This window comes from Lepidochelys olivacea (assembly GCF_965140295.1).
Source record: "Lepidochelys olivacea isolate rLepOli2 genome assembly, chromosome: 2".
NCBI classification, from domain to species: domain Eukaryota; kingdom Metazoa; phylum Chordata; order Testudines; family Cheloniidae; genus Lepidochelys; species Lepidochelys olivacea.
This window is the reverse complement of record NC_140412.1, coordinates 161,130,608-161,142,613: the sequence shown is the minus strand read 5'-3', so window position 1 is coordinate 161,142,613 and position 12,006 is coordinate 161,130,608. Positions and strand designations below refer to the sequence as shown.

General features: G+C 35.7%; 1 protein-coding gene across 1 annotated transcript in view; it reads right to left on the bottom strand.

Moving 5' to 3' along the window:
• The window catches only part of PTPN3 (protein tyrosine phosphatase non-receptor type 3), a 274,552-nt gene that overhangs the window by 120,756 nt on the left and 141,790 nt on the right, over window positions 1-12,006 (bottom strand). The window contains exons 12-14 of the mRNA XM_084619614.1: window positions 8,551-8,723; window positions 2,481-2,615; window positions 1,261-1,437 (exon numbers count right to left, since the gene is read on the bottom strand). Of these exons, the coding sequence (XP_084475740.1) occupies window positions 1,261-1,437; window positions 2,481-2,615; window positions 8,551-8,723 (485 nt within the window). The remainder of the gene's footprint in view (window positions 1-1,260; window positions 1,438-2,480; window positions 2,616-8,550; window positions 8,724-12,006) is intronic.

The window sequence follows — 12,006 nt, the reverse complement described above, 5'->3', positions numbered from 1 at the left end:
CTCAAAGTGTAGGGTGAAGACCCAACATGGCTCAAAAGATGTATAAAATTAAGATGTGTAGGCCTTTACTATCATATTGCCAAGTTATGAGGGAGAATATTGGTGTCATTTTCCTGAATGGGGCTCAGCTTTGAAAACTGTGGGAAACAGGGCACTAAGAACAGCAAAAGCACTGCATGTCCACTTTGGTTCGAGTATAAATTTTATCTGTGAACCTGTAGGGACCGGAGCATGGGCAGTAAAACCTAATAGTTAGAGTCAGGAGCAAGAACCAGAGTCAAGAGTCAAGCCAAGAGCCAGAGCCAGTACCAGAGGCCAAGCCAAGGGTTGAATCTGGAGTCAGCATCAGAGTACAGTGTAGAAGCAGGGATCGCGGGTGAGGCAGGAAAGCAAGTAGCAGGAACAGACGGGGTCTGGGATTTAGGAGGGCAGGAACAGAAAGGCAGGGCTCAGGAATCAGACAAATTAGGTAGGATCCACAGCAGCACCCAGTCAGAGTTTCATTTAATTACTCAGACAACTTCCTGTGCCTCTTCCTGGTTTAAGTACTGTGTCACAGCCAATGGGTGGGACTGGACATCTCCTCCAATCAGAAGCTTTGTGGGTAGGCCCTCTGTGAGCTAGAGCTTCACTAGCCCCCTTCTCTTCTGGTTCAGGTGAGTTGCTGGGTGGTGGCCACAGGCTCAGCAGTGCCTGGGAAATCCGGGGGCCCGGGTTTGAGGTCCACAATCACTCACAGAACCTGACAAGGGTTAGGTTCAAACTTTGCTGGCAAAGAAATTTTTGCTCTGTGTTTTTAAAATTGAGAATATACTGCATTTAAAATTGGACGCCTCAATGCTCCAAGTGACATGGCGCATATGATCAGGAGTAATCCATCTCACCGGAAGCCATCTTCCTTAGCACCACAGAGAAAGAAACTGTATTTTATTTATTGCATTCTCTAACCAAGATGAAAGTTAAAAAATGTATTTTTCTAGATCTTTTCTCTGGCCAGTGCCTAATGCAGGCAACGGCTGTTAAGTTTATTATCTTCTCCAATTCTCCAAGTTACTGAGAACATTCTCATTTAGCTATATTTTGAACTACCTGTTGCTTTGTATATGAAGTATTATGGTGTCCCCATTTTTTGCATAATCTTTAATTCTGAGAGACTTAAATATAGAATTAGTTTAATTCAGTGTAATATTATTCCTCTACAAAAGATGATGTAAGAGCTGAAGTCAAAACAATTAACTTGCTGTTTTCAGAGATCCTTACCTCCTCCGTGGACTGCGGTTCTGGGAGAACTCTGAATCACTGTCCTTTGATGTTGGAGAACCCTTATATGTGTAAAAAACATCCTCTGTTTCTGTAATATACGCAATCTCATTTGTAAGGTTGTCTACAGATGAGTGTCGTGGTTTACGAATCTCATGACGTAGTCTAGGACTCCTCCTTACAGGAAACACATGAACACAAGTTGGTTGAGACAGAACCCTTTGTAAAGCTCTTTCAAAAGTAACTAATTCCATTCTATTGCAATACGTGCCCTGAGACCTAAATTACAGGACACAGTAATATTTTACTTCAGTGACAGAAAAATTGGTTGAAATGACACAAGCATAGGGCTGGAAGGGATGTTGAGATGTCATTAAATCTAGCACCCTGTGCTGAGACAGGACAAAGTAAAGCTGGACCATCCATGACACGTGTTTGTCTAATCTGTTCTTCAGAACCTCCAATAATGGGGATTCTACAACCTCCCCTGGAAGCCTATTCCAGTGCTTAACTATCCTTATGCTTAGAAAGTTTTTCATAATATCTAACCTAAATCTCTCTTGCTGCAGATTAAGCCCACTGCTACTACTACTACCTTCACAGGACATGGAGAACAATTGATTATCCTTTTTATAAACAGCCCATGACATATTTGAAGACTTATGTCTCCCCTTCAGTCTTCTTTTCTGAAAGCCAAACATGCCCAGTTTTTCAGCCTTTCCTCAGACATAAGGTTTTGTAAAACTTTTTAAATTTTTGCTGCTCTCCTCTGGATGCTCTTAATTTGTCCATATCTTTCCTAAAGTGTAGCACCCAGAATTAGACACAGTACTCCATCTGAGACCTCACCAGTACAGAACAGAACAGGATGATTACCTCCTGTATTTTACATACAATACTGCTGTTAATACACTGCAGAATGATATTAATGATCATTAAATATTTCTGAAAATCTTGTGACCATACAATGTACAAAGTGCAGCAAATAAACTGAAACCTGTAATACAAATTTGCTTTGACAAAGAAATGAACTGATTGACTTTTCCCTGAAATATGATATAACGATCAACTTCCTTGGTAGACTACTACTTTTAAAATAACCTAGACTTTTAAAAACATATATAAAGACTATATTAAATTATATACTGTCCTGTTTTGTAAATGTACAACAAAATTGAGCAATTTGCCTTTATTTTTTGTAAGGTTGAAACTTTGTTTACCAAGTAGGGGTAACAGGAGGAGACCGAGAAGGCAGGCTTTTGGTCTCTAAATGTTCAACAGATAAAGATCTCCTCATAGTTGGGTTCCATACCATCCCACCTATGACTTTTCTGCAGTAGTGGCTGTTTACAGACCTGAAAGGAAATAACAATACCCTTTAAATAACTGTTTTATATAGAATACTAAAATCAGTTACATTTATGCAAATGTATTTCATGAGTACCAATTAAGCCTTTTGTAGTTTCAACAATTGAAAGGAAATGCTTTAAAACTCCCAACAGAAGAAAAACAATCATTTTCATTTCAGCAAGGTATCCTTGGTTCCTTAATTCATATCCAAATTGTTTTCTTTTTTATTACATTAGATTGATAGAAATTTCTTTCTTCCTTTGTTTTGCAAATCTGAATTCCAATCTAGTTAACAGACATAATTATTGATAAATAATTTTAATGCCGTAATTATTTTATTAAAGCTAATAATGTGATGATTTCATCGTTGCCTAAATTCTCTCAAAAACTTTAGATTTTTTCTTCATTTAGGATCTGGTTCTGCAGCACTTATTTACATGTAATTCTCATTTAAGTGATTGGAAGCTGTATATATAAAAACTGATAGAATAGGGCAATGCGTATGTATATAACTAAGAGCCTCATTCTTAAATATGTTTGTTCAAATGTTATTCTATGGAACTTATATACACCAATTAGTGTAATTATTAGAAGGAGTAAGTTTTCATATGCTTATTAAAGCAATATTGGCACAATCAGCTTTAACACCCAATAATTTGAAGAAAAAAAGTGAGCATTATGGTGAATTATAGGACAGTCCTGTTTATGTGCTTTTTTATTTAATGTTATGTTAGCTAATGGTTAGCCACACATCTAATTTTTTATTTTTATCCTAGTTCCAGAAACAAGCACCATGCTCCACTGAAGTTGCTTATTAAGTCAACAGCCGCAAGCAGAGAGAGTAGCAGGAGACAGGTTGCTAATTTTTTTAAATTTCTTTGGTAACAACTGCTAAGATGATCTGCATTTAAGAGTGAGTCATGGAGAAAGTCCTACACTTCACATGAAAACTGTAGGTGGAGTGGAGGAGGTAAGTGATGTGAGGTCTGAGAACTGGAACCATGCCAAAAATAAGTAGCGCTCAAATGAAGGAGCAGAAAATGTAAGGTCCATTTTCTCATAAATGGTCATAGCAGATACATGTTATATGATTAGAAAGCACGGATTCCCAGCATTCCAACAACACATAGGATGGATTCATAGACTTTGTGATTTATGAGCTCTTCTACCTTAAAACTGTAACTGGTCAGCAGTTGTCCAGATCACAGTAGATCTAAATTCCTGCAGTAAGATCTTTAGATTTCTGCAATACATTTCCTGAACTCTATACATTATTTAGGTGTTTTCCTTCATTTTTATTTTCTGTTTTACCATTTCTTTCCCGTAAAATTCAGGAGGTCATATTGCAAAAAAATGTCTTTTTATTTTTCCTCTTTTGGGGACAATTTGTGATACGTAACAAAAAGACAGAGGGAAATAATTTTAAGTATGGAAGCAGCTCTCTTTTCCTGCTGTGATAGTTTATATCAGCTGAGACTCCACCCTCTGCTCTGTGCTGGACAGAACTTGCATGGCATGGATTAAGATTCGTAGCTTTGCAAAGCTACGAAGCCTGGAGCACACAATACTTATTTATGTATGCAGTGGATTGTTGGATATAAACAATTCTCCCTCATTCTAATAAAACAATTATGTTTAGTTTTCCATGATTTTTTGTTCTCCAGGACACATGGTAGTTAAATACTTTAAGTTGGTCTATTGGGTGTTTTTAGTTCTGATCAAAGGATTTCTCATCTATGGTTTTAAACTTTATGTCAAAGTTGACCTGAATGGAAGTGGAACTGAATGTATCCTATTCTCATATTCATAGATTCCAAGGCCAGAAGGAACCACTGTGATCATCTCACCTGACCTCCTATATAACACTGGCCATAGAACTTCCCTAAAATAATTCCTAGAGCAGATCTTTTAGAAAAACATCTATTCTGGATCTCAAAAAAGATCTCAATCTAGTTAAGATATTCCATCATCCTGTTTGATTTGAAGACCTGCATGAAAATGGAGGAATGGGGGATATTGAGGGTGTGTGTTTGGAGTATTTTTGTTTTAGAACCATGCTCATTTGCTAGGATGGGGCTAATCTCCTTTAGAACCCATGGCTATTATCCATTTTTAAAAGTTTATGTGCTCACCTTGTTACTGAAACTGAAGCCATGTGTACTGTAATTGTTCTGGCTCAAATCCCAGAATGATAAGAGTTCCTGTAGCTAGTCTACTATCTTAGACAAAGGCCATGTGATTGGCAACAGTTCATTCTTTGGGCAGAAAACAACAAATCTAACTTTAACTGAAATAAGTTCATTTAATAAAGTCCTTTAAAGCTGACAAAATAATAATTACTTAGCCAGATAGCAGAAATCTCTAGTTTTTTTTCATATTCAATGTATTGATGGAAACCAAGGAGTGTTTACTCTTGAAAAGGAGAAGGCAGCCTTCTTAAAATATATAGTAAGGCTTTTAATGAGTGTGCTTTGTTGAAGTATAGAACCCATCACGTCAAGACCACACAAGACTGCCAACAGCGTCCGGGAGAATTGGAAAATATTTTAAATTTACACACACAGTGTCAGGAAAAAGATGGAGAGAGGGCTCACTTTGTCAAAATCCTCCAACTTCTAAGAAAGACTCCTCAAACTTCCCAAGGAAGAGTGTTTGGTACAGTATCTAATAGGGCTGTCAAACTATTAAAAAAATTAATCATGATTAATCGCATTGTTAAACAATAATAGAATACCATTTATTTAAATATTTTTGATGTCTTCTACATTTTCAAATATATTGATTTCAATTACAACACAGAATACGAAGTGTACAGTGCTCACTTTATATTTATTTTTGATTATAAGTATTTGTGTTGTAAAAACAAAAAAAATAGTATTTTTCAATTCAGAGAATCATAGAAGATTAGGGTTGGGAAGAGACCTCAGGAGGTCATCGAGTCCAACCCCCTGCTCAAAGCAGGACCAACCCCAACTAAATCATCCCAGCCAGGGTTTTGTCAAGCCGGACTTAAAAACCTCTAAGGATGGAGATTCCGTAACCCATTCCAGTGCTTCACCACCCTCCAATACCGGCTACAAAAGTACCATGCGAACACATGTTCTCACTTTCAGGTGATATTGTAAACAAGAAGTGGGCAGCATTATCTTGTGGAAATGTAACCAGACTTAGTTGTCTGAGTGACTGGCTGCACAAGAAGTAGGACTGATTGGACTTGTAGGCTCTAAAGTTTTATATGGTTTTGTTTTGAGTGCAGTTAATGTAAAAAAAATCTACATTTGTAAGTTGCACTTTCACGATAAAGAGATTGCATTATGGTACTTGTATGAGGTGAACTGAAAAATACTACTTCTTTTGTTTATCATTTTTACAGTGCAAATATTTGTAATAAAAATAATATAAAGTGAGCACTGTACAATTTGTATTCTGTGTTGTAATTTAAATATATTTAAAAATGTAGAAAAACATTCAAAATAGTGAATACATTTCAATTTGTATTCTGTTTAACAGTGATTAAAACTGCGATTAATCCCAATTAATTTTTAATCACGATTAATTTTTCTAATCGCACGAGTTAACTGTGATGAATCGACACCCCTAGTATCTAATAATTGACAAATAGCTCAGATTTAAAACACTTTATAACAAATGCTAAGAAAATGTTTTCTAGATTTTCAATTTTTTCTCCTAAATTGACTTTGATCATGAGTTCTCCAAAAGAAACTAAAGATTCTCTGAGTACCCTCAATCCTTGGATTTTCCTCTAAGTTTACTTGCCTTTACACCTCTGTAGCAATTGCAGCAGAAGATGGGTATATCAATTAAAAAAAAATAGGTCTTTTACCCTAAAATAAAAATTTCTTAAGAAAACATTTTTGCAATTAGATGCAATATGTACAGAAACTAGATCATATGGTTCTTTTCTCAGAGCAGGTATAACTGTGCAAACTAGGAAGATTTGAAAGATTTGGTTTTATTTTTTATATTTTTGTTTTAAACGGTTTTTTAAACTGTCTACAAAAATCCCTCCTTAAGCTACATAAGCTTAAAATGTGCAATAGGAGTTACTTTCAAAGACATTTATATATTTGTTTGAGTATCTTCTATGAATACAATCCCAGACAGCCTAATTTATGATGTTTTTATTCTACTGGCTATCAAATTACATAGTTTTCCACTGGGTGAGAGATTGGAGAGCTGCCCTCCCTGTAAGTACTAAATAAACTGTACATGATATAACTATCAGTATTTAGAGTAGCAATTTAGAAAAGGTATAGATTTTATATATATAGTACTTCTGATGTCCATGGTGAATGAAAGGCAACCATTTGTACTATGCTGTGCTGTCCTTTATGGTTTTAACAGTGACATAAGAAGTTTCACTCCAGGCCAGTGAACGTGGAAGTCAAATTCCTCTGGAAAGGTCAACAGGAGAGTGACATTTTCTTGCTGTTTAATGAAGATTTCTGTAAACTGCCTTGCCAGATCATCAACCTGTTTTTGTGAATTTTCTTCTTGTTATACACACACAAAATCTTATATAGATAAGTATCTCTACAGTGCATCATCCTTTTATGCTTTTCATTACAAGACTCCTCACGAGTAAGGAAGAAGGATTTGTCTCTTCATCAAATAAATTCTCGAGAAGCTCAATCTGTAGCCTTAATACTTATGTTCTAGAAGTACCATGGAGACACTATTAATCCCATTAGAAAGACAGACGAACAGTACATTTTCAGATACTGATGCTTAAACTGTACCTGCAAATTAGAACCACGGAGCACAACTCTTTCATATGGTATGATTTACATGCTAATGTCTGAAAAAATTGCCCCAAATCAGGAAAGGTGGAAAAAAAAAAAAACTATAAAACTAGACTCTTTCATTTCTTCAAAAAATTAGCAGCCAGCAGGTCCTGCTGCTCGCTCACTACAGAGAGTTGGAACTTCCCATCTTTACATAGTTATACAGAATTTAGAAGAGCTTGTGTTGCAGCAGCTCCTGACACACCAATGTTACAAATGCTTAAATATGTTTTGCATTGCATTGCTTTTTGTTCAGAAAAATCTCTTCCAGCTATACTTATTTCCTAATTATTTGAAAACACTAATTCCTGTGGTAATAGAATCCAAGTATTAGAGTAAATCCTAATGTATTATAAAAGATTAATTGAAAACAGATTCTTGAACATTTAATGTAGTCATATTTATTGTAGAGCATGATACAGATTTGAGTTTAAAACTCAAACCAATTTTGAATTATGCAGGCTTCATTATTGTATTTTTCTGTCTACTCTTTTTTTTATGAATGTTAAAAATAACAGTATTGTAAAAAAGCTCTCTTACCTCTGCTATTAACATAACTGGAGATTATTAAAACTAAATGTAAATTTTTCATCTTTAAAACTGCTTATTTCTGTCAACTTAGAAAGGGAAAACAGACAAGTCCGTTTCGCAAAAATATTTTGTCATTAGTTTCATGTCACTTTACTTTCTGGTTCTCTTATACCTTTGCACACAGCTGAACTATGCGGATTTTAAACCACCCTAGTGGACCAGGTTTAAATCCAAATAAAGAACTTTTTTTTTGTTTTATTTTTAATTTAATGGCATGAAATATTTCTATAAAATGAGGTTCCATAATAAGGATACCATGCTACAATTCTATGCCTGTTTCTGCCTGAAGATCTCAAAATGCTCTGCAAACAACAAAACTTCAAGAACTATCCTGTGAGGAATTAAGTTTCTCTTTATTTTACAGTTGGGAAAACACACACAGTGCGGTTCAGTGATTTACTCAAAATTACCTACCAAGTCTCTGATAGTACTGGAAACAGGATTCAACTAACGAACTACAGTCCTGAACTTTCAACTTTGTACAAGACTTGAAAATGAATTTTCAAATTAATTAGAAAGTCACATCTTTAGGCACTGTACTCACTTTGTTGGGTTTCTAGAACCAAAGGTCCAATAATGGGACAATATCTTTCTTTCATGAGGTAGTGATGACTTTGTCTGAAAAAACGTGTGATGCTCTACACAAGATTTCCATAGATTTTTGCATGCTCTGTAATTTAGCATGTTGAAGGCAACTATATGTTCTCTGGATTCATTCTAGAACAACAAACATTATGTATCAGTACAGAATATGCAGATTGGACATATTAAGAAAAAGATTTCAAAATCAAGTAAAGCTAACAGGCAATTTACAACTAAAAGTAATTTTAAACTGATAAGTCATCAGTAAGTGCAAAGAATCAACAGAATAAAATAAAATTGATGTCTCCGTAGACTATTTTCAAGTGGTAAAACACTCATTGATGGAGAACCAATCTGAAATGTCAAAGAGGTGTTATAATCACTTTTTTGATCACACTTTACGAAGTTAAATATCATTGACAAAACTGTGGAATCTGCTTAAGTTATCAGACTGCTCAGATGTCAGTTAAAATATCAGATCTTCAAACAATGATCTTTCCAAAACTAAAGACAAAAATCTTTCACTTGAGTTTTATATGCCTACATTGTTTAGGGAAAAACAAAAATTCAATGGGGAGTACATTCTAACAGACGATTTGTTTAGAACTAACCCAAATCAAACTCAAAACAGTTCTTAAGTTACTTGGGATAGCATCTACTTAAGATATAGAGACTTCCCAAAAAGCATATTACAGAAGCTGACAGCACTGACCATGGTACTGACCACTGTAAACAAGGCTATCACCACCATATCATTGTTGTGTTAATTTCAATGAAATAAATAGGTCCAGAGAGTCAGAGGTGCTAACATAACCCTGTCATTCCACAAAACTAAACAGTTAAACAAGGCTCAGGGTTTTGTGTAGAGACACCTTGGTTTGCTTAGCTCCATGGCAACAATCCACCACTAAAAATTTTTTACGTTTTTTTTACTAAAGATACAGAAAAAGGGGGGGAGGGAACAATTAAAGCCCTTAAAATATAAAGTATTAAATAATGTTTTCATTTTTACAATATTTCTTGTCCCCTTTCCCTTTAGCTGTAGAAAGATTTTATAAGGAAACATTTCCCCTCCCCCACTCCATTTAATAGCCTTTTAGACTAGATGATATTAAAGATGACAATAACTGTCCTTTTTGAGGAAAAGAGAAATAATTGAGATGGGCTGGAGATGCTGTTGTTGTTTAAGCTTGATGTTGCTTTTCCGAAGGCAGAATAAGACCAACACAGAGAGAGAGAGAGAAAAAAGAACAGCAAAGACAGAAAATGCAGTTTTCTTTGGTGCTGCCTCTTACTTGCAACCTTGCTTCCAGAGAAACACAAGCACAACACACAATCTTATCAGCCACTTTGAAACCTAGCAAACGTACGCCAGCTTCTGGCTGTTTAACATGTTGCTTTTAGCAGTGTCTCTGATCATAGGTTCTCAGCAGTTCTGCAAAAGATGCAGTCTTGCTGACTAAGCCAGACTCTTACTAAACACAAGGCAAAAAGAGAGAGAGAGAGAGAAAGAAAAGCGGTGGGTGAAGGAAAAGGACGCACAACAAAGAGGGTGACAGCAGGAACTTAAGTCTCACATTCCAGGTGCTGTTAGGACTCAGCCAAGTCTGGTAGAGGTGGTAATGTCTTCAGTTCCCTCTCTTTGATTCAGTCTGGTCACAATGCCTTTTACAATCAGGACAATAAAGAACCAACAGTTTCATAGTGGATCCCTCAGTCCCAGCAGATGGTCGGGGTGGCAGTCATGATGGTAAAGCTCATTTCTTCCAGTTCACCCATCCCACCTAGTGTCATGATTTCCCCCGAAGTCTCTTTTAAAGACTCCCAAAAGGGGTGATGGCTGGAAAAGCTCACAGCTCCATTATTTTGTGCCCCAATTAGGTCTAATTTCCCACACACCAGTTTTGATCTATTAATTTCCAATTCTATCTTTTGTTTATAGTCATGATCTTTACACAGTCCTTGGGTGGTATCAGTAGAGTTTTGTTTGGACTAATCTAATATTTTTATTTCCCTTTTGTACCTTCTTCTATCAGCATTTATTGTTATAAATTATTCTGACATTTTATTGGCACCTTTCACCCGCTTTCCAACAATTGAGTTCATAACTGGAGTAGACCCAAATTCTTAAAACATCATCTACCAGCTAAAACACATACAGAAAGCCAACATTTCACAACTACTATTTGTTAAATACCACATACGTTAATCAATCACTTTATTTGTAACAAACCATACTTATGCAACCCTATTAGGACATCTCCTTGAGAAAGGTGAGCAGGATTTGGCACTTTGTTTGTGGATATTTTAAATGGTAATCTGTTTTATACTTAGTCTAACATGCATCTTTCCTCATATATATTTTAAAACATTTAATATGGATCTGTTTATACAAGAAAAGAATAATGTACTTGTTTTTCAACTTTGGTCATTCATACTGGAACTAAAACGGTATTTGTTGATCATGGATATTTCTATTCGAGTGCTTACACTGAAACAAACAACTTTTAAAATACATGTTGTGAAGATTTGGAGGGAAATTTTTGCCATGTATAAAAAGTATACAGTATCAAAAGATTTAACAGCAACTGGCATTTCTTAGTATCCTGCTGATTGCTCACTTGCAATACGGGTTAAAAATGTTTAAACCGACATAATTGTTCAAAACACGACCAATGCAGGGAAAAATTGGAAACAATTCTGTCCAGCTGTAATACTAATTTTTAGCCATAAGAATTTGTTAACTTGAACATTTCAATTTAACTTTATGCTAAAAACGTATGGTTTACAGGCCAGGGATGAAATTTACCTAGTATTTCCTACTTGAATTTTTGCTGGACAAGAGAAAGCGTTTGCAGTCCATCACCGATAACTTTGAAAAGCTCCCTTTGTGTGCTGCAAATTCACATGCTTGCTCTTGTCTCATTTTGGAAGGCTTGAGGATGATCCAGTCAACTTTTTAAAAATTATCCATGAAAAAAATGTTTAATGGAGAAAAAGACTTTTTGCTCACCAAGAGCACAATCCTCCGAAGGGATCTACAGTCACTGACCATTAAACCCATGCAGAATCCTACTAAGTCAAAGGAACTACAAGTGGATGTAGGGGCCTATGTTTATGATCCCTTTACAAGATCAGACTCTAGCACCCTTGGATTTCAATAGTTCACAATTTGTGAGGACTGTAGTGTCAATTAGAGAGGTTTGTGGACTGAATGCTGGGGTAATGAAAGTAACGGCGGGCTCCCAGGAGTTAATGGGGAGTACCCTGTAATTCTAAAACCTACACAGACCCAGCAGTCAGTAATGTGATTAATCAAGTGATGCCTCTAACAATTAGAGAAGATTTGCAGATGTGTTGTTTACAGAATAGCAAATTAGTGAAATTTTAATATATGTAAAAATAGAGCTACGTTGGC